Source organism: Diprion similis, chromosome 14 (assembly GCF_021155765.1).
Source record: "Diprion similis isolate iyDipSimi1 chromosome 14, iyDipSimi1.1, whole genome shotgun sequence".
In the NCBI taxonomy this organism is placed as follows: Eukaryota; Metazoa; Arthropoda; class Insecta; order Hymenoptera; family Diprionidae; genus Diprion; species Diprion similis.
In genome coordinates this window covers 12,561,727-12,587,786 of record NC_060118.1, presented here as the reverse complement: position 1 = coordinate 12,587,786, position 26,060 = coordinate 12,561,727, and the positions used below count along the sequence as shown (strand labels likewise).

Below are 26,060 nucleotides of genomic sequence, written 5' to 3'. Positions count from 1 at the left end.
CTCTCAAGTATATATCGAAATCGAGAGTGCGAAATACTTTCGTTTTCAACCGACTACAGAACGCTTGCTGAAAGAGAGAGAGAAAGCAAAAAGGTAAAAAAAAAAGGAAGAAAATGAAAAAAAAACAACAACAACAACACTGTCAATTATCGGAGGAATCAGTTAAAGTAGGAAGGAGTCTGGGCTTGTCTTTGTCAGGAGGTCGTCGTCGAGTCCGCCTCCGCGTTTGCGCTAGAAGGACAGATTTGTCACTAATTAAAAGGACTCGGTGATAATGAGCTTGATTGAGGCGGCGATAGCTGCTGGGTGGGTGTGACTAGACAGACGGAATGGCAAAAGCGTGATGCTAAGGTGTGGGATTGCTCGGACTTTATGCTACAACGGGGATAAATTGGTCTCTTTGGATGCCTGCAGCGGTTGGATAGAGAGATGGTATCGATCCGCAGCGATGTTTGTTGTCCTCCTCCCCTTCGAACACCGGCGTGGAAGGAGTGCAATTAAAATAATTAGCCTCCGCGAGGTGATATTGGAATTCTTTATATCGCATCGCGGCGATGTGTGCCGCGACGATTCAAAAGATCTTGGCGACGTCGTCCTTTTCGTCTCTTTCCTGTTGTCTGTTGTTGTTTTTTCGTTTTTTTTTTTTTTTTTTTTTTTTTTTTTGTTTTTTACTTCAGCAACAACAGATGTATTCGCTTCGATCGTTGCCTCGATTCATTCGTGATCGTTTTGCGAGATCTCGACGGAGTCTTATTACTTTATCGTTAGTATTATAGGTAGTTAGATGTATATATATATATATATATATACGTATTGCTGTTTTACAAACTTTTTACATACCGTAAAGTCTATTCGAACCACGTACTTATGTCGGCACATATTTAAGCAAAGAGTATTTAAACATGTCTCTAATGCGTGACTTCACGCCGCACGTGCTCAGCGTACTGTGAAAATAAAAAAAGGACCAAAAGTTAGGAGGAAATAAATGACCGGCTTACCACTGCGCTGCGGCGCTGTCTAGGGGACTTACGTACTTATGAAAACTTGAAACAATACTCAAAAAATGACAGCGGAAGATTTAAACAAGAACAAAACAAAATAAAATTTTTTTTTTTAAGTTCGTTCCGAAAACCGATTCGTCGATCTATAGATGTAGTATTATTTGCCTCAAGGCAATACTTAACTCGCGTCTCGCGTCTCGCAGAACTTGTATATATACATATAAGTATAACTGACCTACGCAATGAAATTCATTCCCACTTTATAAGATAGTAGCATCTCGCATTAGAAATTATCGCGTGTGATGTGTACGATACTGTTTATTTTTATTTATTTTATTTTATTTTATTTTTTCTTACTACACATATTTTACGAAACTCTGTCCAAACTTGTAGACAGGTTTGCGTGGCTGTTACAAATTCCTATTCGTGGTTAATAACGTGAAACTAACTGTCAAAATGGAAGAAGAAAGAAATGCCGAGAGAAGAAACAAAACACTGCGGAGGTTGGAAGAAGAGGACACCGGGTGGGATGGTCAACTGGTGAAAGGATTGAAACGGTTATCCAACAATGGAGCTCTAATCATTCTTTTAATTAGACAAAACTTGCCGGTCATGCATTGTCCGGCCGACGAACCCCTCCACCCACCCCCTCGTCGTTACACCCCCGCACCTCTCGCGACAAACAATACCTCGTCATCCCCGATGAACACAATACCTGCACATCCACCGGCTCTGTCAACCCTGGTCTCGCAGCCTCGAGCCACCCACGACTCGAGAATATCCATCCACGAAGACGAGGAGTAGAGTGTCGACCCAACCCTGAGATGAAATGAAATTGAATGAAATGAAATACAGACCAGAATCAGCTACGAATGGTCTTTTACTCTGGCCGAGTGTCCATACACGGCACATGGTGTCTGTCACTGACACGGAAGGTATCTCAGATCGATCTCTCCCATTTGATTTCTTTTGTAATATGTTATAGTAGACTAAAAACTAAGCGACACGTGTTTTTTTTCATCTGCCGTTAAACACTTTAAGGGGGTGAAACCACCCTCCAAAGTAAGGCACATTTTACATTTCTCGTTATGAGAAGTCTTCTTTTCCAGTTGGATTGGTTGAAAAATATTATGTTCTTGTGGGTGCAAACTGACAAACCATCCCTTGACATGCCTTACTTTGCATGGTGGTTTCACCCCATTAAAAAAAATACACCTTGTATGGTTTTTAGTCTACTATAGCATGTTACGAAAGTAATCATATCGTAGAGATCGACTTGGGATATACTGACTTCCTTGTGAGAGTAACGAGAATTAAAGTCGGCGCAGCAATCTTTGACGACACCAGAAACTAGTACCTTATTCTATTCTTCTCAGCCCGTGCCGCGTTATGGACAGTCGTTGAAGAGGCGCGGGCGAGTACAAGCCGCACCACACCTTGACGGAATAAATTTCCATACACTCGGCATGGTGGGGCGATAGATAAGCGCTGGTACAAGGCGAGTTCCCGTGGTACCTTAGCGTCGAGGTTGGAACTGCTCCGGAGATTTCAGTTTTCAAGAACGATGAGGAAAAGCCAGGCGGCTGGCCTTCGTCCGAAGGCATCGTCGCCCCGACGATTAACTTTCTTACGCTGTAAACCCTGAAGCGGGTAATTAAACGGCCATTTCTCTAGACTGTCACGGGAAAATCCAACGATTTATGCCATTTACTTACTAACTACCATCCATCTCGGCTACACACCGCGACGCTACGTGCTTCGACCAATAAGTCACGAGCCTCTTTAGCTTCGTCGATTCCTCGCCTCACCTTGTGTGCTGTAAATGCCTGCAGCATGCAAATCGGATTTATTGCCGAGAATTTATTCCAGAGCAACGCTGTGCCCACCACCACCAGCACGCACCTCTCGAGTACGTCTTTCCTTTATCTTTGGCCTTGTGGTCGTCGTCTTCCCAAAGACCGTTCGGAACGGTCTTAAGGTGCTTATACAGACACGTTGTACACCTCGAAAACGCGGGGATGCAAAACTCATATACCGCTCAAGCGATCAGAGTGAAACTTGGGCAGTTAATGCCTTATTTTGGCAAAAAGTGGAGCGTCTTTTTACTTTTTCAGAACTTGGCAAAAAATTTTACAGATTCGTTACCACCCACAGAAAGTGACCAAATTTTCACAGTTGCACTGAATGGATCAAACTATCCGGTATGATGCCACTCGGCGGTGATGAAACACACATTTTGAGCCTAGTTCCATGAGATTTGATGGTGAAATGACGAAATGGCAGCTAATTTGGTTTTCGATTATGAATAACACCAAAATCTCATTTTGGCGACACTTGTTACCGATCTTTCACGCCTGCCGGTAATTTTTTACCGACAATACACGCATACATTACCGGCATGCGCGTAATGTCGGTAACAAATGTCGCAAAAATGAGATTTCGGTGTTCTTCGTAATGGAAAACCAGATCAACTGCCATTTCGTCATTTCACCATCAAATCTTATGGAACTGGGCTCAAAATGTGTGCTTTATCACCGCCGAGTGGCATCATACCGGATAGTTCGATCCATTCCGTGCAACTGTGAAAATTTGGCCAATTTCTGTGGGTGGCAACCAATCTGTAAAATTTTTTTCCAAATTTTAAAAAAGTACAAAGTCGCTCCACTTTTTGCCAAAATAAGGCATTAATTGTTCAAGTTTCACTCTGATCGCTTGAGCGGAATAGGAGTTTTGCATCCCCGCGTTTTCGAGGTGTACAACGTGTCTTTATAAGCACCTTAAACAGTCCCAGAAACCACTCGGATATTCCTCCAATCTGACATGCCCAAGTGATCCAGATCAGGACTCGGTCCCAGGTGATGATCAGGACTCTCTATCCTTACTCAGCGGCACCCAACAATGCGAGAAGGGTATTTCGAATTCACCGTCGGCGGTGGGTCTCCCAGATGACTCCCGGGTCCCGCAGGGCGTTGGAGTCTTGCAGGTCGAAGAAGTTATGTGTCTGGACCAGGCCAGAGTCCGCCGCTCGGAGTTTCGTTTCCTCGGTTTGTCTCAACCGCGGCTAGAATAATGGGATCGTAAAGTAGCCGGGATTATCAGTCGGCGGTACATGGTCGGAGGGAGTTCCAAGTGAACTTCTCTGTCCGATGACGGATGACATAATAATGCAAAAATCTCGCGGCTTATCACTGGTTGCATCTTTCCTTTACGTATTATATTTGTAATAAATTACCAGCGCCGTGGTGTAAACTCTCTCTCTCTCTCTCTTTTTCTCTCTCTTTCTTTCTATACAGTATAACTTGAATACCGAAACGGGGTACTTGTAGCTACTATATATACGTGTAAGAGGTATTTGCGAAGGATATATTTCTGGGAGGATAATTCATTCGGTGACTACGGACCGCTCTATTCCCTACGTCCCTGCTACATCGCACCCGGCGCGCATAAGGTATAGCGGCGTACGTATTTCGCGAAATTATTTATTACCTATGTTTTACGTATGTATTATAGGCGCACGCGTTCATACCGCACACGAGCTGGTATAAATTATGCTAATCCGTGACCTACCGGGTCATAAGTTTTGGCGTAGGGAAGAATCTTGCGCTTGGAAAAACAAGGAGCTAAAAACAACGGGGGTTGTTATTATGCACATCCCACATGCATGCATGCACCCTCTGACCATGGCACATCGATGGATAAATATATTCGTCTTGCGTCTTTATCTCGGCATGGCTAAAGTCACGTCTCTTATATTCTTATTCTTCATCTTTTAACTGAAAAATTTTTTCCATGCATTTTATATATCATACATTGCTTTAATTTTTCATTCTCTTCAAGCAGATACCGAAGAAAAGGTAAACGCCAACCACATGCCTACCCATCGACTGACTCTTCCCTCCTCTTCCCTCCTCTTCTCTCCTTTTTCCTTTCTCTGTCTTTATTTTCCCCGTCGGCCCACGCGCAGCAGCCCTGAAGGACACTAATTCAGCGGTTGAGAATCGAACTTGTATTTCTTAGGGGTTAATGAATAATTTATACCTATCATGTAGGTTCCTCTCGCACCGGCAATCAGTGCACTGCTCGACTAATGTCAGTTCAATAGCACCCGTGGGGTTGGGACGAGGCGTAATTTCAGCCATGTATTATCCACGCCATCGCGCAGCGATTCAACTATAATGTATCCCTTTTCCGCCACCCTTAAACGACCTCCTCCACTTCACCCACTTCACCCGGTTCTCGTGTCAAGGGAAATAACTCAGGTAGGCAGAGGCAGCTCGCCTATCGACTCATCCTCGTCGTATATATATACACGACGACATCTTCGGAGAATACAAAAAGAGAAACGAGCGGCGGTGAGGGAGGGGAGAGGGAAAAAAAGTTGTAACAAGTTAAAATTGAAGTAGGTTCTCGTGTAAGGATCATCATTGATTGCTCGTCCCGTTCGGTTCTTCTCTCGTCAAATAGAATAATGACTTTTCTTTGGTTCTTTGCTCATTGCCTCTCGGATCCTCGACGAATTTCCTATTTTATATATATATGTATACACATATATGTATATTAGGGTGGCGCAAAAAAGCCGACTATTTTTTTTTTTTTTCGAGTCTCGTGTGACAAAATGTTAGTTTTTGATGTTTTAAGAGCCCACTCCAAAGGACAGTTAAAAAAAAAAATTTTAAGAGGTCGCTCCACATTTTTTAAAACGTCAGAAATCGTCAAAAATCGATTTTTTTTTTGATTTTTTTTCTCGGTACGGTATAATTTCATAGACAAAAAAATTAATAAGTTTCCGAAAGTTTCAGTTCAAAATTTGAATTTTTGAAGGTCGCTTATAATTTTTTTTCAACAATTTGGCGCATTTCTTTAGATCTTTTTGAGCGACCATATAATATTCATATTAAAATTTGATAAATTTTTTTTCTTCAATTTAGTAAGAAAGAATCGATAACAATACACCACGACATGAATTAAAAATCAAACAAAATACTGAAAATATAATTTTTTTTTTATAATTTTTTGACGATTTCTGACATTTAAAAAAATTTGGAGCGACCTCTTAAAACATCAAAAACAAACATTTTGTCCCACGAGACTCAAAAAAAGAAAGGAGTCGGTTTTCTTGCGCCACCCTTATATATATATATATATATATATAGGTAATATACACATACTATATATATGTATACAGTCAATTAACCGCAATTAATTGCAATTGACCATTTCACAACGTCAATTCCAGCCTCCGCGAGTGCGTTTTATAACTTCTTCACAGACGCGAAATGGGGTGGATAAGGACGAACGACAACTGTCCGTATTCTGTATATATACATTGTCTAAGCTCTGGGTTTCGGGGCGGTTGACACCCTACGGGGCCCCACGGGACCCTTCGCCTGGGTCCTACGTCGGCGCAGCACACCTAGTGAGTTTGACAATGGACACGCGGTGGCATTAATAACGACTCGCAGCCAAACTGGGGTTCTGGGTTATCTTTGCATGCATTTGTCACCGAAAGGGTTGCGCGCGAGGTGTAGGAAGACACGGTTAAAACCATTTCCTTCAACTGACGGGTGTCGTAGATCTTTCATATTGCGTTTATGAAACTCGATATTTTTCCGTTCCTTAAATTTATCCCCTCTTCGTCCACCTCTACTATCGGATTTGCCTGATCGCATGCAGGAAATGATCGCGGTCAATTATCCGTGGGGGTAAATAAGTCTGCATGTATGTACATACCTTCGAGTATAATAAAATATTCACCCCGGTCGCAGTCGTCGCTTAGCCCATCCCTAGACCACTGAACTGGCACCGCCATTTTTCTCGAATAATATAAATAATGGATGGGATCCCGAATCGTTTCATCTTCCTTAACCCGGCGGGGAAAAGGCGACCCTTGCAGACTGCGGGAACTGTGTCATCTGATAAGGAACCGGGACTGCGTGGAGAGAAAAAATTCTTGGACTGATTTCGTTCCCACTTACTAACTAAACCCGGAGGAAAAAAATCTATGAGACTAATTTCCTTAAACCCCTTTCGTTCATAAATCACCAACGAAGCATGGCGCCGTCGTCGATGTTTGATACACAAGCTGAGCGGTTGTTATAAAATTCAAATTTCAAGTCCGGTTGGACTGTCGATCAGCTTCAACAAACCGAAACGTTTTTCACAACAGCTCGTCGTTGTTTCAAAAGGATAAAAAATTGCGTTCATTTACATTTTCGTTTGAGATCAAATGAAAATAGAGAGCCAGAGGAGACACTCCGTTCTCCTGGAACAAAGGATGACGCGGCCCGTTAACTCCGTCGACGATACGGAAGGGTGGACAACCACGCGGTGCACGCGTTTCGACCCTCAGGAGTGAAAAAAGTAGGGACTCTCCACGCGACCCGGTCAACTCAGACCGAGTGCGGCTGCAGTCACCTGTTTGAGCGATTAGACACATCCATCATAAACGTGGAGGGAATAGGTATCTGATTTTTCAGTTCAACTTGTGTGGTATCGGGGCCTGGATTTTCGGCCTCAGCTACATGAACGAGCGTCAAAGGGTGCCCTTTTTCATTGTCTAGATTTTCGACCGATTCAAGTCACCCGCTTCCCTTTGTCCCATTCTCTCCCAGTCTCTCTCTCTCTCTCTCTTTCTCTCTCTGTCTCTCTTTTTTTCTCTGTCTCTCCAAAGCTTCTTCATGACGCAACTTTCCAGCTAAACGGTACGTTGTTTGTCAGTACGTACGTTCAAATTCTAAACATGCGCTGCTGCATAAATAGCTTATCTTACGAAATTTATGGAGACCTTGGAGCGTCGATTTGTCTTTACTCGTGTGGTGGAATTTTTATTATTCGTCTTCTTATCGCGCTACGGCTCTCTGCGCATAGTTGCAGGTTACAAAAAACTCGGGGAGATTATAGATCCAGAAAGTTTAGCTCGTGACTCGGCCAACTTTCGCCGCGAGTCACGTCTAACGGATTAATTTCTGAAATATTTAAATCTACGATCAACAAGAACAGGTGTCTAAATTTAGGGTCCTTAATTTCTTGCATATATCCCATAGGGTACACGTGTCAGGTCGACTCACGTCAAGTCTGTTTTCGTGATAAATCAAGCACTTTATATTTTCCCCAATACAGTATTCTCTAAGTAATCCTGGGCGCAGAGACAATTTCAGTGATATTAGCTACTGTTTCGTACGCGGTTTAAGCCGGCATTTAACTTTGCATTAAACCTTGGTACCTAATCTGGGGAGTTTAAGGCAGGAGAGATTAGAATTGAGGGAACGATCGGTCTGGTCGAGTAGCCATGGACGTAAGCCGAGCATAAAACCAACTTCGAATCCCGATTGATAGACGCAAAGATTCGAGCGTTGTTGGCATCATGCATGATGCAGGTATTAAATTCCTAGAAACGAGGCTTACGAAATATTCGAGTCAGGCCGACGCGACGACGGCTGGAATCGGAATATTTTCGAACAGGTTCGAGAACACCCGTTTTGAAAGGCCGAGATCAGGTTCGAAATCACTCTTCGTGCGTCATCGGTCCGAACTTTTGAAATATACCTGCATTTCTTATCTCTTTAAAAGGTGTTCGACCTGACCAAGTTTTCGCAGCCCTCAAGGGCCGTCGTTCAACCAAGTCCAAGTAAACAAATTTTTTCTCTGAGACCAAATACCGCGTCGCATATCATTAAACTTGAACCCAAAAAACCGCCGTCGGCGGAATAAGAGAGTTGGGCAACTAAGTAATTGAATTCACTGCCTACTCGTCGTCGAAACTTCGAATACACGTCAAAACTTATTTCGAATCGTTCTTGCAGGCCACGCTTTCGTTCGCCAGTTGTCGAAGATCCTGTGTAGTGCAGAAGTGCAGACAAAAAACGGGCCGACGGAAAAAAACTCGTGCGGAATCTGCGGGACCAGTTTTGTCCGCGAGTATTAACGACGACCGGCCAGTTATACGGGTTTGGATTACGTCGTATAATCGAATACCTCCCACGTCTACGGCACCTGAGCCGTACGTAGTATTAACGATGATCGACGACCTGCATAGGCTAATGCATGCTAAACCATGCGAATAAGTAGATGATTCCATTTTTACCGACTCACGTATGTCTTGTATGTTTCTTCGCTGTAAAGCAGCTGTTAGGAGATACCAAAATCATTCGTCATTGGCGTCAGGAGTCCAGTAACGATCATGCAAAGGTCGTGAAACCCACTCGTTTCCTTCATATTCTCCGTTCATTCATGCCGTAGTCGGTGACGAGACGTCGAGTGAGGAGAACAAGTTCCGTGTAGGTCAAACCCACCAGTCTAATTAGAATTTGAACTCCCATTGTGACAGACGCCCTTGAGTTAGTGGGCTTTTGTTTCCTGTACTTCATTTTGCTTCATCTTCTTTTATTCCCTCTGCATTTCCTTGCTCGTTTATTCCTTTTCGTCTCGCGCAACATCGGAACGCAACGGAGATGTGAAGAAAAGAGAGACACCGCACGAGTAGGTATGTTGTAGGTACCTACGCAGAGAGAAGCCGCGACGCCTTTACCGAAATGATTATAACATCATCATTATCCAAACGACAATGACGACGACGACGACGTTCCGCTCGCTTTTTCTCTGCAGGGCGGTATTTTTGGTCTCACCATCTCATTTCAGCCACCCTGAGAAGAGTAAAAAACAATTCAACCCCGTCGTCCAATTAGGTCTTGTCATGATCAGCTGCGTGCGTATAACACTTTCCAATAAAAACATGAACCTGTTGCACCGTCGTTTGTCACCGGTGATGAGCGATCATTATATCACCTTGGATGGATCGAAGTGGTCGATACCATCTCACAGTCTGTCTCTAACTCCCGATGCCGAAAGGCGGCGCCTGATGTTCTTCTTCCGAAGGACCGAGGCGACCGACTTTGAGCGATCATTACTCGACTAGGAACGACACTTTTTCGCTTAATTGAACAATTTTTTTTTCTCAGGGGGTAGGTTAAGGGGGAGAAGAACAGGGTCCGTTTATCGTGTATCATGTGCAAGCAAACTCGAATGGAACAACAACAATTGGCCGTAGCTAGCAAACAAGAGCTCTTGATAAATTCGAGAGAGAGAAACCATCTACCTACAAAACTTCAAAGGAGAGGTGCCCATACTTTTTCTTATTTCCATGAACCGAGTTTCCGAGTCGTAAAGTTTGATCAAACACCGTCTTTAGGTTTGTTTTCGCACCTAGTAGAGCCTGTTTACCGGATCCAACATCACCGGCGTTGAGCTCTTTGATACCCTGCTTGCTGGCCACAAAATTACATTGTTGGCGCTAAGGAGAATGTTGCCAGATACTTTTCCGTATGGAGTAACAACACAAATTAGGCAGAAGCACACACAACGCTTCACTCTTCACCGGCTGTTGCTTCGAATACCATTCACTACGAGAATAATTCTCGCTTTATTTCTCATTTGTCAGACAAGTTACGGGTATCATTTCCCACCCGTTATATTATATAATTGGGTGTATGTATGTATTGTACTTGTTACTGAAATGATGCTGAACAATAAGACGCTGAGAACGATTAATAATTGTTCATATTCAGCTTCTTCCTCTCCTTCTTTAGCTTCGAACTCTTACTTCTCATACATACACGAACACACACGTGTTGCCCAATATCTGTAATTATACCTCCATCATCAGATAAACGCATCGCGATGCAGGTTTATGGCTGACCGAGGAGTTTTGGTTCTTCGTTTCAAACGGCAGCGGCAGCGTGAAGTTGGTTCCTTGGGTTTGACGGACATTAGACTACTTTACGTAATTAATTCGAACAATAAGACGAGTGTCGGGTTTCACCCAATTTCTACTTCCGCTCCTTGTCTCCGCCTTCTAATCTAACTAGTATAGTTCCTGGAAACTTGAAGATAGTTGAGGTCTTTTTCCTCGCGTGCTTCTATTTATCGTAAATTCTTAACCAGCTATTGCAGTCGAATGCACGCGAGTGCAATTATTCTTCTCCTGTATGGTTGTAATCGGTGCATTTCGAACGTGAAAGGAAGAAATTACTCTTCTGTAACTCCCGTGTCGCTTTTAAACCCTTTTCAAGAGATTCACTTTGAAGCTGCGACAATGAGAGGTCGCCGAGATGTTGGAAACGCGGAAAATGGAAAAACCGAAACACTTTCAAGATTTCATCGTATCTCAGCTGCTCTTTATCGCAGCGTTGCAACGACGATACGATTCTCGGAATCCTTTTGTTCTCTAGCTTTCCTAGTTTCTCAAAGTCGTAGTCGTTATTTTGATACACAGTATATATAGGTATCGTGAAATTATGAAGAAAGGAATCTCGACCTCGTTATTATCTGTAGCAGGATCTCTTGGATATGTAGGCCACTCAAAAAAACAGAAGGCTTGAGACTTCGTCGATACGAAAATTGATTTTTTTTCTTTGAGAAAGACTTACGTATCCAAGATCCTTTTAGATTGTACAATTATCAATTCAGAGTCGAGATCTCAGTTGGTTAGAAAAATTCACTGCAGATGAAGATAGAGATGAGAAACTAAAAGAGAATTGAAGAATATAAGATGAAGGAGGAGGAGGAGAGCAAGAGGTCGTTAAACGAAACGCTTAGCTGTGGCCTGCGGACTAACCTATACACGTGTAGACATTTTGTACGAGTTGTTACTTCGCGGGCGAGCGCACTTGGAGAGTCAGATGAGAGAGAATTAACGGTCGATCGAAAGACCGAAAGAAAGTATTTCGGTGCGGCACAAAGAGGCGAAGAAACGAAGCCCGCCCCGAGAGCATGAGTGAAAGACTCCTTCCTCTCCTCTCCTTTCCTCTCCTCTCCTCTCTTCTCTCGGATAAATGTTTACGCTCTTTCCTCAAGTTGGGAAAAAAAGATGCCGGGTGGTTTTTCGATTCGCGGTTTATAGTTTATCCCTGAAGGATGCAGCGCCGGCGACGTGCAGGGTCGAGACGCTCACCGCAACCCCATAACGTAAGCACAAATCGACCTTGAGGAAGACGTTGCCACTTAATTTGACTTAATTTTAGATCCCTCTCGACTCTTTCGAGGAGGATTAACGACACCCACGATTGATATACGAGCAGGTGGTGAGCTTTTACAGTTGGTAGGTACCTACGGCACAACAAAATGCCTCCCATCGTCTTACGGAGGTCGAATCTGCTCTCGATCGTTGCTTTTCTACCTGACCGACCGTCGGTGCGACTTTCTTACCCTAAACTCGTTATCGTTTCACAATTTTTCTGCCCTGTCAAAGAGAAGACGACCGAGGGCTTCTCTCGGTCACCTATCGCCAGTTTATGACCTTTTGGTAATCGACTCTCCAAGACCTGAGTGACGTTTAAGTGACTCTGGAGCCACCGTGCCAACTCGAAAACGAGTCATGCCGTTTCGACGGACACGTCGCGTCGTCTCGGATGACTGACGAGCACAATCTCCTCTAGTGGCGTCAACGCTGTTTCCTTCCTCTTCTTTTTCTTCTTCTTCCTCCACTTTTACGTCCTTCATCTCCTGCACCGTTTTCTTCCTACATCACGTATCTCTGGCTGCTGCTCTACGGACTAGCTAGTTGGATGGTATTATCTCGTAACTAGAACGGCGCCTGAAAGCGTTTGACCGAAGAATTCCAAACGACGGAACGATCTTTTGCTCTCTTATATTCTTTGCACCGCGATACCAATATTACCTTTTTTCACACTGTTTTCAATTCTTGGGATACGCGAGCCGAAAAGTCTTCCCACGTTGTGTCGGACCTTCAACTTTCGCGCTTATCTCACAATCGGTTTATTCCCGATATCATCCGGACCTCTTCCTTCCGACAACTCGATTGCTTGCTCGCCCGTTCGCTCCAGTAAACAAACAACTCACTTCCCAGATGAGTCCGACGCTTGTGGCTCGTTGCGGTTACACCTGAACGGTGATTCGTACGACGTTCCTTACACCGTTCTCTTATTTCGTCCCCGGGTGATGATTCTTCTCTTTCTCAGCGTTGTACCAACACGCAACCTCGTCGTCGTCGTCGTCGTCGTCGTATCGCTTCCAGGAATTCATCGCTGACCCTGTGAAAAGTCAGGACATCAGCCCCACTACCGATAGAGAGAGAGAGAGAGAGAGAGGAAGACAGAAATACCTACTTATTAAAATTGTTTCGTCTCAAAAATTGACTACAATAAGAAAAAATCTCGTCCCCATAACAGAATTGTCAAAGATATATTTCTGAACCTATATCACGCGCCGATTGTTGTGTGAGAAACTGTAGACTCTGTTCTTCAGGTCACAATAACATACCACAGATAAGATCGGTTTGTAATTGTATATAATCTTGCATGTTCCAGGGGCGAAAAAGGGATCAAGATACTTGGCGATCGTTGGAGAATTGGGAGATAACAATTGGCCAGTGGAGGGGAGAGGAGAAGAAGAGGATTGAAGATCGTCTGGGGCGGTCGCGTGCTGTCTGTCCGAGATTCATCCTCGTCGAGTCGCATCCTCGCATCAAATCACGTCACACGTCACATACTGGCAAGACAGTGCGAAAGTGCGTAGTATGAGAGAGGGGAGGACGAGGGAAAGACGAGGGAGAAATAATAAGAAAAAATAAAGAAGTAAGAAAAGAAAGAGGCAACGAGAGAGGAGAGGAGAGCCGTGGATCGTACCTACGCAGAACGCACGCATAGAGATACAACGAGAGAGACTCGCGCTCGGGATGGCGCAACGGATGCTGCGCTGAGTCTGGATCTCTTCTGGCGTTGCCGTTTGATGCTGCTGCTGCTGCTGCTGCTGTTGCTGCTGCTGCTGCTGTTCGCTGATGCTGCTGCTGCTGCTGTTGGTCGTCGCATCGCCGAACCCGCGGCAAGCCGGCGTTCTTCGTTCAGTAGTTTCCCGGACGTCGTACCGGCATCATCCGAACTGCTACAGATTCGAGACACGAGCAGTGCCAACCCGACCACCGGGACACACCGCGACTCGCTCTTATCGCGCCGAATGAAACAATTCTAATCGTTCGCACGTCGTTTTTCATTTCATCGTTTCCTTTTTTTTCGTTCAGTTTCAATTATTTTATTATTACTGATTTGTTTGTTTGTTTTTTTTTTGTTTTTTTTTTTATTTCTCTTTCTTTCTTTCTTTTTCACATCGTCTATCAAATGTTCGCTTTATATACTCAAGTATATAAACGTGTATACCGAGATAATATTTTCGCGGATATAGATTGAAATTTGATCGAAAATTTTTTAATTTATATATCTTATTAATTTTTTCTTTTTTAAAAAATTTTTTTTTTTTTTCATCTCGTTTTCTCTCCACTTAAATTACCGGTCAAGTATTATTGTTATTATTCACTATTCGATTGACATTATTTTATTTCAATGCCTTGCGTGTCCTTTAAAGCACGTTTGTGCAAAAAGAATTAGCTTTTGTTGCATATTTTTTTTTTTTTTTTACGGTCGTTTTCTGATTTTTGGATTGAATTTTTTTTGCAATTTTTTTTTTTTTTTTTTTTTGCAATTTTTTTCTGTACTAAAAAAGTTTCGTGGTTGTTCAACGTTTGTATTAGTGGCGGGATGTGCTGCAATATATGAGGTGATCAGGGATCTCAAAACGCACCGAGTTGTTCAGCCGAATGAATAATAATAATAATAATGATAATAATAATAATATGAATTGTGTGATTACATGTAAACAAAAGTTTCGTTAAATTTATTTTCTTCTCATATCTTGTTTTATCGGTGTGTAAATCAACATCACGGGAATATCAAGATTTAAGAGAAGAAGAGTTTTACGTACGCATACGAATGAAGAAGAAGAAGAATGTTCGGACAGTGAAATTACGTAACTTCGTAGTTTATTCATACAACTGATTTGTAGAATATCGCTCGAAGGTACGCCGTTACTTCGAAGATTCGAAAATCAGTAATTCGATAGCATATTCGAAAATCAGAGAATAATAAAAGAAATTGACAAAAAATAAATAAATAAATAAATTGTAACATTTTACGAAACCAGGATATAAATGAATAACGAACAATAATCAGAGAGTATATATATATATATATGTGTGTGTGTAACAAACGAATAAATAAATAAATAAATAAAGTGAAGGAAACACGAATCCGGCACAGTGACAACGATACTGCACGAGAGAGAAGACGAGAGATAGAATATAGTATCAAGGAAGGATAAAAAGGTGGATCGGGGATTAAGTGACGAAGGTTAGGGAGACAAATGCGACCGCGTAAGCCGATACCCTGGTTCCCAATATTCGCGAACAAGCCATTCTGAATCGTAAAATCAGCGAATCGGTTGTGTCGCGATCACCGGGACACTCGGCTGCCCGTAATCGGCTCGAACGATGATGCCCTCGGAGTTCCGGAGGATTCATTTCACCAGGACGATACTTGAAAGCGACACGACGTTGCCATCGATGATCATTCCCTAGACGACCACCATCGATGGCTAGGCTAAAGTAAGGATCTCGAAAGTGGAAAGAACCGCGGAAGCCTCATCCTCATCCGCTGACAAGGAAGTTCCACAACTGTGAAGCATTACAAGGAACACAAAAAGTCCGGCGGCTATTCGGCCCCGGCAAGGGAGGGCAGAGCAGGCCTCATCATCGTCAATGAGACCGTCATGCTGGCCTTGACCTACCCGGACGGGTCCAGGGTTCAGCGCTGCGACAACCTCCCCGAAACCCCGGCGTCACCTTCGGGACGTCCTTCGATCCCGCGGCACCGCCGCCGCGTGGAAAAGCCTCTTTTCCTCACCTGGAGCTCGTACAACGCCTCGAGGCGACGACGACGACGCACCTCCACCACCCCCGGGGATGACGGAGTCCCGAACGAGAGGCGGGACGGCGACCCCCGCCTACCGGAGACCGGGGAGACGACCACCCTATCCACCGACGAGAATCCGTCGACGACGGCGACGGGCGCCTGCCGCGATTACACGCGACCATCGTCAACGTCATCGAAATCTAGTCATCATCACCCGGATGCAGATCCTTGCCGGCTTTCCCCGCCGGTCAGGAACCCCCAGGAAACCAAAAGATCGTCCTCTTGGCCTGGAGCCGGACCCCGAGCCAAGGATCCATGCCTCCTCCAGGTCCTCCTCATCCTCGTGCTACTCGCGGTTGGGTGCAACAGACACTGTGGACCCTTTGGGTCGAAGGTTAATCGCACCGCGTTCGGTGCCCTGGCGATCGGATCTGTAATCGCTGGCGCCGGCTGTGCTCCCGTCGACATACTCACAGACTCCGGTGTCAGGTCAGAGAGGTCCGCTAATTTGTCACACATCACCGGCACCTCACGCAAGATACGGTTGTACCTGAATTACCGGTACCTTCAGATACTTCCGGATGGCACCGTCAACGGATCCGAGGACGCAGCTTCTGATTACAGTGAGTTTTACACTTTTGATTCTATGTATTCTTACTTTTATGTATATGGAGGGTAGAGGTGCGAGGAGGAGTATATATATCAGATGAGCTTTTGACTGAAAAAATGGCATTCGACTCTGTCAAGGTTCATGTAAACCTACTTTGAAAGAAACTGAAGCTAGAATTGATGAAGGAGGGTTTTAAGCAAGCAGGTTCAAAGGTAAATCGGTCAACTTTTGACTCTCTTATTGTCAAATTAGGGTCTGATAGAACCTTATTTACTATCCTCAAGCTCTACGTATGAGCTTTTTTAAGGTAGGCGTTAAATTTCGTCTCGAAAAGTCACCAGAATGGCGCTAATAAGTAAGCAGGGTGTCGACCTCATCTCGGCTCTTTCTTTTCAATATCAAACTTTCGCTATGGAGTAAAACCATCATCAATTGTAGTTTATTTTATGGACACTTTCTATCGACGGAGAGAGTACACCTCACCTGTACCCTCTACCCTCCATAATCCTGTTCCAATGACGTTTTCGATTTCTTGGCTAAGATGACATCGCGAGGCTCATTGGTCTATAAATGTAACACCCAAAAGACTCGAGACAACTCGTTTACTTTCGAGCTTACTGTACATCAGCATCGGTTGAGTAATCCGTTCCGTAAGTCTGACCTTTGCTGGTTAGTGCGTGTGACTAATTGCAAGCTGCTGCAGTCTTTCTGTTACAGAAGCCTCATTTTCTTTTCTTTCTCTCTCTCTCTCTCTCTTCTCTATCATCGTCTTTTATTTTAATACACTCCGAGAGATAAGTCTTTGTTATTATGCTGATTCCGCACTGCGCTAATCAATTATCATACGCTTTCGTTATAGCGGCGTTTTGTTGTTCATCGCACATGTGCGGGATGGAATTCACATTATACGAGTAAAACTTTTCAAAAATTAACCGACCATATTTTATCCTACTGCTGATTTCCTCGTTTCTCTTGATCAACCGAAATAGAATCAGGAAAAGTGTGTATCATATAAAAAAGAGAAAAAAATATGTCCGCATGAAATCGCGGTAATTGCGGTTTAAATCAGCGATGTAATAACGTAACACAGACAGAGACGTAGAGGAATAAAAGGGATACGGGAATGAGAGAAAATGAACGAGACACTCGCGTTCGTCGCGAGATTCATTGATAAGTCTTGAAACGCGTTTATCTTGAGTATAATTCATGTTCGTTTCGCCGCCGCCACCGCGCGAAAGATTAACCCGGTTTACAGTCAGATATAGATGTACGTGTAAAATAAAGTACAGATATACCTGCGGTTTACCTGGTGCAGCAATGTTATACTACAACAGGGAAGATCGCAGAGTTGATATTCCTGATTTACTTCGCTACCCGAATCCGCCTTATATAAGTAATACGTATCGATCATCATCGTAAGCCCGTGTACAAGAAAAAAAAGAAAAAAAAAACCACAGTTTGAGTCTCTCTCTCTCTCTCTCTCTCTCTCTCTCTCTAATTGATCACTCCTTCGGATTTACATTCTATGCATAATATAATATGCGCGAATATATATATGTATAATAGCTGTGCATCATTCTGCTATGCTATATGTTGATTCATATTCTCCACCGCTATAATCCAGAAGACTTATTTTATTCACACCGATCAAGTGGCCAGGCTAGATCCGTCTTAATCCTCATTAACATATGTGTGCGATGGTTATTAATTAGGTTTATCATAATTGGCACTCGACTGCCACACTCACGTATAACGAGAAATTTATTGGTACGGAATTTGATTTTCTTTTGCATTTTTTTTTCTTCCTAATTCAATTTGTTTTTTTTTTTATTTTTCGCCAATTGATCCACAGTCATTAGATATAAAATTTATGCGGCGTCCATTCATGACCTGCCTCAACTGGCGCGCCTCATCATCATAAATTGGTTTGTTGATTATTTCCTTTCCATTTGAATTGGCTTCGGAGAGTAGAGAGAGAGAATAAAACGATGATCATACTTTTTCCCCAAGTTTTTAACAAGCTATGCTGTATGGGATGATTTTTTCTTCCTTGTCGGTGTGTTTTTTTTTTATCTCTCTCTCACTCTTTTTTCTTTCTTTTTTCGTCTTTTACGCGGTCCTTTTGACCTGCCTCAACTATCAACCAGCAGCTCCTCAGACACGTGCTTGAATGCAATCGTACAGAGTGTACAACGTTCATCGCACTCAACTACCGTGAACTATTAGATACGAAGTCACGTACGTTAACAGACTGGCGGCGAGTTGGCTAGCTTACTTATAGCTGTTTTACAGCGAAAGTTGAAAACGTGCACAAAGTTCCCCTGAAAGATAGACTGCTTTTTTGTCATCCGGTATTCGAGCAGCGCAACAATCGGATTAGATAATAACTTTCGGAGGCACGCACCGTATATATGCGGCAAACACGATTCACTCGAGCGTAAAATATCGCCGTATGTGTGCGTATAACCACACTAAACGGTTGAAAAAAGGTGGGCATCATCGAAGAAAAGGAAACGCACCTTGTAACAGCAATAAATGCAGTATAAGCATCGCTTAAGGTGCTTATAAAGATACGTTGTACACCACAATGTCACCAAAATGAGATTTCGGTGTTCTTCGTAATCGATAACCAGATCAGCTACCATTTCGTCATTTCACCATCAAATCTCATGGAACTGGGCTCAAAATGTGTGTTTCATCACCGCTGAGTGGCATCATACCGGATATTTCGCTCCATTCAGTGCAACTGTAAAAATATGGCCAATTTCTGTGGGTGGTAACCAATCTGTAAAATTTTTTTCAAAATTTAGAAAAAGTAAAAAGTTGCTCCACTTTTTGCCAAAATAAGGCATTAACTGCTCAAGTTTCACTCTGATCGCTTGAGCGGTATAGAAGTTTTGCATCCCCGCGTTTTCGAAGTGTACAACGTGTCTTTATAAGCACATTAACGATGCAATTTCTCGTTAAATAAAGCCCCTTTATTCAACAATGAGATTGAAACATTATACCCGCTTGATCCTGTGATTTGTTACGGAAAGGATTACGCCGCTTCAGAATCGTTCTTTCGATCTGCATATCGTACAGCCAAGAGACACCAATGAATATCGTTTTTACGCCTACGGTATATACGTACGTATCTACACGTGTATCTAAACGTCATTATTTCACCTTGCAAAGATAAGCTGCGTGGCGTTTGATTCGATTGCTTGGGAAATTCTCTATCGTTCAACTGACTCGAATCAACAGGTGGGCTTCACGCTCAAACCCAAGTGGCTCTCTCTCTCTCTTGTGGGGTTATGGAAGTTTATAATAGACTCCGAGGACGAAAATAGATTAGGATAATACGTTTACTATCAAGTGTATAGACGGAAACGCAATCAGGCGGATTGTTGTTAGGTGTGGAAACAGTCGCGCGCGCCGGGGGGGGGGGGGGGGGAGTGATTAACTGCGAGATAAATTGCGAATACCAAGCATGCAGTCGAGGAACCGTGCAATTATCCTCGCGTGTAGCAATAATTCTTTACTACCGTCGCGGAATAAAACGAACTACGACGAAGGTGAATTTGTGGTGAGGAAGTTAAAACACCAACGCAACGGTGTGTATACATGGGAAACAATGAAACGGGCAATTAGTAACGCGAAGTTGTTTTTTACACCGGCTACTGTTCAGTGCGCCATGTAACCTGGATTTATGCGATAGTAAATGTGGGTAGTATTATATATATATATATATATATATACACTGTGTAGACACGTGTTAAAACGAGTAAATATCAAATAAATCAGAATACCGGAGATGTTAATTGGCTCTGAATGCCTGGCAGTGATTTAATCAACCTATTTAACGACCATCGAATCCAGTCTCGCGGGTTATTCGTGAAATGCGTTTAAACGATCCTCGAAACTGCGGTGAAGGGTTTGGACACTTTTACCGAGGGTGTGAAGAGCCTCGTTCCTCGGATTCCTGCGGAACCGTAAAACGAGGGGGCTGTGCTAAGTAAACGGCGATCAAAAATTCCTTAACTCTTTGCGCCGCTTCATCATCCCTCCTCTTCGTGGAGGAGGAGGAGGAGGAGGAAAATAATGATCGGTAAACGGCGGTGGTACGAGTCAAGAGCGTTAAGAAGAGCTGCAATGCGAAGGCGGGGACGAAGGCTCGATTTAGGCAAGGACCAAGATAGAGATGAGGGTGAGAAGGCGGAAAGGTTGGGTCGTTGCACCCCGGACGGTGCTGCTGCGTGTTTGCTTTCGGTTTATTGGGTTGGTTTGTTTGAGTTTCATAACGCTGACACGGTATAGACAAAAGGAAACAACGAGAAACCGTCTCTCGTACCTGAAGAGAGTGAGAGAGTTGGAGAGTGAGAAAAAGAAGATAGGGAACGAACGGTTTTTACTCCCGCCTTGAAATAGTCGGACGTAAAATTATATCCTCTTCCTTTTGTCTGGTCATGTTTATTCTTCTCTTGCATAGACGCAATGTACCCGCGAAGATGGGTCGTACCGTTCATTCTCGTTCGCTTTACAATGCTTGGTAAAAGTAGTCGAGCTCTTAGGGAAGGAAACACCTCTTTTCTACCAAAGTACACCTTCAATAACACACCCTCTTCATAATCTTTCGACTTGAACAAAAAGGGGCTGTAACTTTACTTGCAGTATCACGAGTAACAACTTTCACACAATAGCTGCACGCTGGTGGTGGTGCTCATCTTTCGTTCGTCTGACTGTCTCTAAATCAGTCGGGATAAACGTTTCGATTCTCACGCATATACAGTTATCCTTGGAACAAACGCTGGGAAAGGTGTCCTGGTGAGGTCCTTAAGCACCCCCGAGTTGAAATCAAATCAAAAATCCTACGTTGTTCCTCCAAGTTCTAGAAATTTCGGAATAAATTCTACATCGAACCTCCGAATCCTAAAAATTTGGAAAAGGGTTGCTGTAGCTCGTAGTAAAAAATGAAACCTGCTGCTCGCTCCCCGAGAGGGAAGGAAGATATGAAAAATAAATCAGGATCAGTCGTAAACGCTGTGCCCTGGGGTTACACGTTGGACTGCAGGCTGGGCGGTTAAGTCGCACTTAAAAGTCGATAATGAATGGCTGCATTCAGGAATGATTGAATCCGAGTGTTAAATCAAAATCGCTGTTAGAATATATCGAGTCCATGCAAATTTCGTACGGAGAAATATACGGCCGCGAAGGGGTTCGCCGGTCCTGCGTGCTTACACGCGTACAAAGCCGTCCGCCACCCCCCTCTAAGCACCGGAATTGATTACGCGGCCGTCCCCGCGGGTTGGTTTACGACGTGCCGTGTCCCCCTCATAATCAGCCCAAAAGAGCGACAGAGAGAAAGAGAGAGAGAGAATCCGACCAACTTCTTCGGGCGACTCTATATAGTTTAGTGGTAGGACCGATCTTGGAAAGGACACCGATGCAGACGATGAGGTCGCACGCTGTGACCAGAGATTGGGGCAATTCTAGGCTGCATGGTTGTTGTCGTTATGGGTCTGGAGGAGGAGCAGAGGAGCTGAGAGGACCGCTTCTTCTTCTTCTCTTCTCTTCTTCTCTTCCTCTTCCTCCTCCTCGGCGAACTGTGTAATCGGTTACGAGAAGTTTAGATAAACTCGGCTGGACGACAGTAATGCATGCATGCGATGACGACCCAAGCCTCGTGCCACTTCTTGTCCCTTGTCAATGGGGATATAGAACGGCAGATAAAGACCCTGCCGGTACGCCACTGAGCCAGTTAATTAATCCCGGACACGCTACATGCTTCTGTATATGGGGACGGAAAAATCCCGCGTCCCATCTTCTTCCTGGGAGAAGTTGCTGGCTGCCCATTCGACGCCCTTCGTTCGTACCTGCTGCTGGTCTGCGGAACCGCGATGCTCCAGGCAATGGACCAGCTGCACGCCACCGAGATTCGAGATTGGCTAGCTTACGACGTTTTCGATTTTTCTCGCAATGATGGAAAGGGTCGTTCCTCTTACTTCGAGATATATTCAGCATCTGTGAATCACTGTTATAATAAAAACTACGGTTTTGACTTTTTTGCTGTCAATCTCAACACCATTAAATGTCAATTTAATGATATCAGACAAAAAAAATCATTCTATAGCAGTTCACACCATCCACTTTTACTAAATTTTAACATCGTCATTTTTTACAGTCAATTTCCTTCTCTTTGACTATATTCATAGGTGGGTTGGAGTTTTATGGGATAATCCATTTTCCTCTTTTCCATTTCAATGTTTTAGAGCAAATCGAATTCCACTCGTATTTTTATTTTACGTAGTTTTCTTTTTCTTTTAGGAAAATTACCGACCCGCTTCTGTAGACACAATAGAAAAAAAAACATTTTTCGATTCCTGACAGGGTATTCCATGCTAATTCGGGCAGGTTTTGATCCTACCGCATTTTTAACTCGATTGAAATTTTTTAGCATCGCAAATTTTTGTAATTCTACAACACTTCGTTCTTCGATTTTTTTTCCTCTGAGTCATGAATATTTCACTTTCATTCAAACTCTCAACATATCTAGAAAAAGTTACAATCCTCAAATTTTGTTGATTTTTTTTATATTTTTTCTGTTATTCAGCTCTTCGAAGTTGAAGAAATTTAAAAATGTTTTTTCAACTAGATGTAAAAACAATAAACCCGTTTATTCCCTTCTGAGCATCTTAACATTATTCTCTTGGGAAAAAATCGGTTTTGCTCAACTATGTAAAAACAAAAACACGTTTATTCCCTTCTGAGCTTCTTAACATTATTCTCGCTACTCTAGTTTTCGTCCCTTGGGAAAAAATGGGTTTTGCTCAAGCGAGCGCGACTCGAACCCATCGCTGGAATTGATCGCGCGTTTCCTGTCATTGAACTTTCACGAGGCTTCGGTCGCAACTATACACACTCTCGGACCGAGAGGAGCCGCTTTCGGTCTTTTAGCCTCGTTTCAGAGAGCGCAGCATCGGGAGGATCAGGAGAAAGAAGAGCAGGAGGGGGAGGAATTCGCTCGATTCATTTGATACCGCACGACGACGACGAGGAGGAGAACGCGTGTGTACCGAGATTAGCACCACGTCTACTCGTCGCTCGCTTTTGTGTCTGCGAGCTTTTTTTCTCTCTCTCTCTCTCTCTCTCTCTCTCTCTCTCTCTCTCACTGCAGTTGTTGCTTTCGTTCTCGTTCGTATTTTTTCAGAAACTGCGCTCTCGACTCTCGAGTGCGTGGCTCTTATCTAATGTTTAAAAGTCGCTCCTCCTCGCTCTTCGTATTCGAGTGGCGAGGAGAGCCTCCACCGCAGCAGAGAGACTCCTGGAAACACACGAAAATACAGAGACGACTACTTACCGTAGCTTCCGGATAGTTTTTTTCACCTCCATCAGACGGACTCAGAAACTCGCGTCTAATAATAATACAAGCTCGTGTCTGGGCTTGTAATGGATGTAAGAAACGAAATTCCGCCCTTTCTCTCTCTCTCTCTCTTTCTCTCTCGACAGAAGTAGGAAGCCTGGGTTTCTTTCCTCCGAGAGACTCTCTTCAACCCCCCGGAATCGTTTCGTTCCGCGTCTTCGGGGCGGGCCGTTAATCACATGGTATTACGTATTACGTCGTTGACACCCTCAGGAATGCCGCGGCTTTCTGGAAGACCAGAAGAATCTCGATGCGGCATCTATCCCTTCCCATACAGGGGAGGTTAATAAACTTTTTACGACCCGCTTTTCTCCCTCTCTCTCTCTTTCTCTTTCTCTTTTTATCCCAACCACTGCGGGGTTAACCTGCCTCCGGAATCTGAGAATAATCAATGAAATTCAGGGAGGACACGATAGATTATAAAAAATTATTTTTTCCCCTCAACTCGATCTCCGTTTAAGCGATAGTTCGATTCAAAATATCGTACGTTATTCCGCTCAGGGGAATATCTCCGAGTAAAAATTAAACAACATTGTTTACTTTGTGTAATATAATTACCGAATCATCGAGATCAATTCGAAGATTTAACATTTTACTTTCAGATTATTATTAGCCATGAAAATTAACTGTCTGGGCATCAACTCTCTCTTTTTTTATTTTCTTTTTTCTTTTCACTTATATAAAAATCGCCTTGTTTTCCAACCATGTTGTATGCGATGCTTTTAATTAATCATCAGGATTCCACCTTAATAGGACTTGCTTAATTAGAACTCGAGGTGTTTCTGCGGGCGCATTTAAACTCCGGTGTTATTCGGCATCGAGCTAATTGGTTACACGCAGCGAGCTTCGTCCGATACTTCGAGGCGGTGGAAAAAATGATTTTAATCACATCGTAATGCGTTCTCGTAATAAACATCTTTCTGCATCTCTTTTCTCGCTCTCCGATCATCGATCATTGATCATTTCCTGGACCCGTCGTCGTCGTCGAGGTTTTATGGGATTCTATATACAGGCACTTGTAATCGCGAGTCGTTTGATTGGACAGGTATTTTATAAAAGAACTAAAAACATATAAAAAAAAAAAGAGAATACTATTTATATGGCGCCTCTGGTTTTTTTTTTTGTGTACGAATAATTGTCGACAGTATATATCTATGTGCATGTAAGCGTTTTTTATCGGCTGGCTCGATCTGACTCTCCCTTTTAAACTCTCTTCTCTCCAATTATAATTAAAAGACAATTTTATATACCCATATTAGACACCAATTATATAACATGATTACCATCCCCCTTGTATTCCTTATTTTTTTTTTTCATATCTACTTCGTCTTCACTTTCGAGGGGCTGATTAAACGTCTCGATAAAATATCTTTTTATTCTCGTGTTCCAACGCAACAACTGGATTTTAAAAATAATGATAATCATTTTTTATTGTAAAAACGGTAAACTATCGTGAAGAAATATATATTTTTATAAACGAGCTTCGGAAACTGTTTCAAGATTTCTTCTCACCTGCATATGTAAGAGAGAAAATTGTCACCGTTCCAATATAACCGAGTAATAAATTCTGAAAATAAACTGTCGTCGCTGCAGCAGTCAGCCGTGGCGAAAAGGTGACACAGAAAATATTCGACGAAGTCGAATCCCGCTTTGCGGTCACGGTATTTGAGTTAGCAAGGTTAATGTTACGGAATATTGGAAGAAAAAAATCAACGTTTCGCAACTTTAGAAAGATTTTCAAGCAGTTATTTGCTTCATCGCTCGGCTGTTTATCCGCTGTCTTAAATAGAGAATTCCAAAGCATCAAAGTGACGAGGCTTAAGTTAGTAAAGTTAAATCTTTGAAGCGGATGAATTTCCTTAAAATTCCTTGAAACTTGGTATGTAAGGGTAGTCGAGATCGGTGATTTAAAAAATCGCGTTAGATCAGAAAAATTTTTAAAATTCAAAATGCTGGATATAATATCAGCGAATGGGATCAATTTTTACATTTTTAGTCCGCCATATTGGATCACTATTTTGAATATCTTCTAATAATAATAATCACAAAGTGACGGTTTTTCATTAAAATCTAAAAAGTTGAATCCCATTTCCGAGTCACCCCGTAAAACGCTCTTCTTCTTCTTCGTCTTCTTTTTCTTCTTCTTCCGGGCTCGTGCCGAGTGAACAGAGCGCATTATTACGTGGCATAATCCCGGCTCGCACCCTGTCGCGAGTATTAGCCCCGTGTAGGTGCGTATAAATATGTATAAATACAGGGCGCCCGACAGCCTCAGCATCGGCATCAGCATC

The 26,060-nt window shown here is 43.2% G+C and overlaps 1 protein-coding gene across 1 annotated transcript in view; it reads left to right on the top strand.

Moving 5' to 3' along the window:
* Positions 1–14,952: 14,952 nt before the first annotated feature.
* The window catches only part of LOC124414729, a 37,185-nt gene continuing 26,077 nt past the window's right edge, over positions 14,953–26,060 (top strand). Inside the window, exon 1 of the mRNA XM_046895767.1 lies at positions 14,953–16,380. Coding sequence (XP_046751723.1) covers positions 15,615–16,380 — 766 coding nt within the window. The 5' untranslated portion in view covers positions 14,953–15,614. The remainder of the gene's footprint in view (positions 16,381–26,060) is intronic.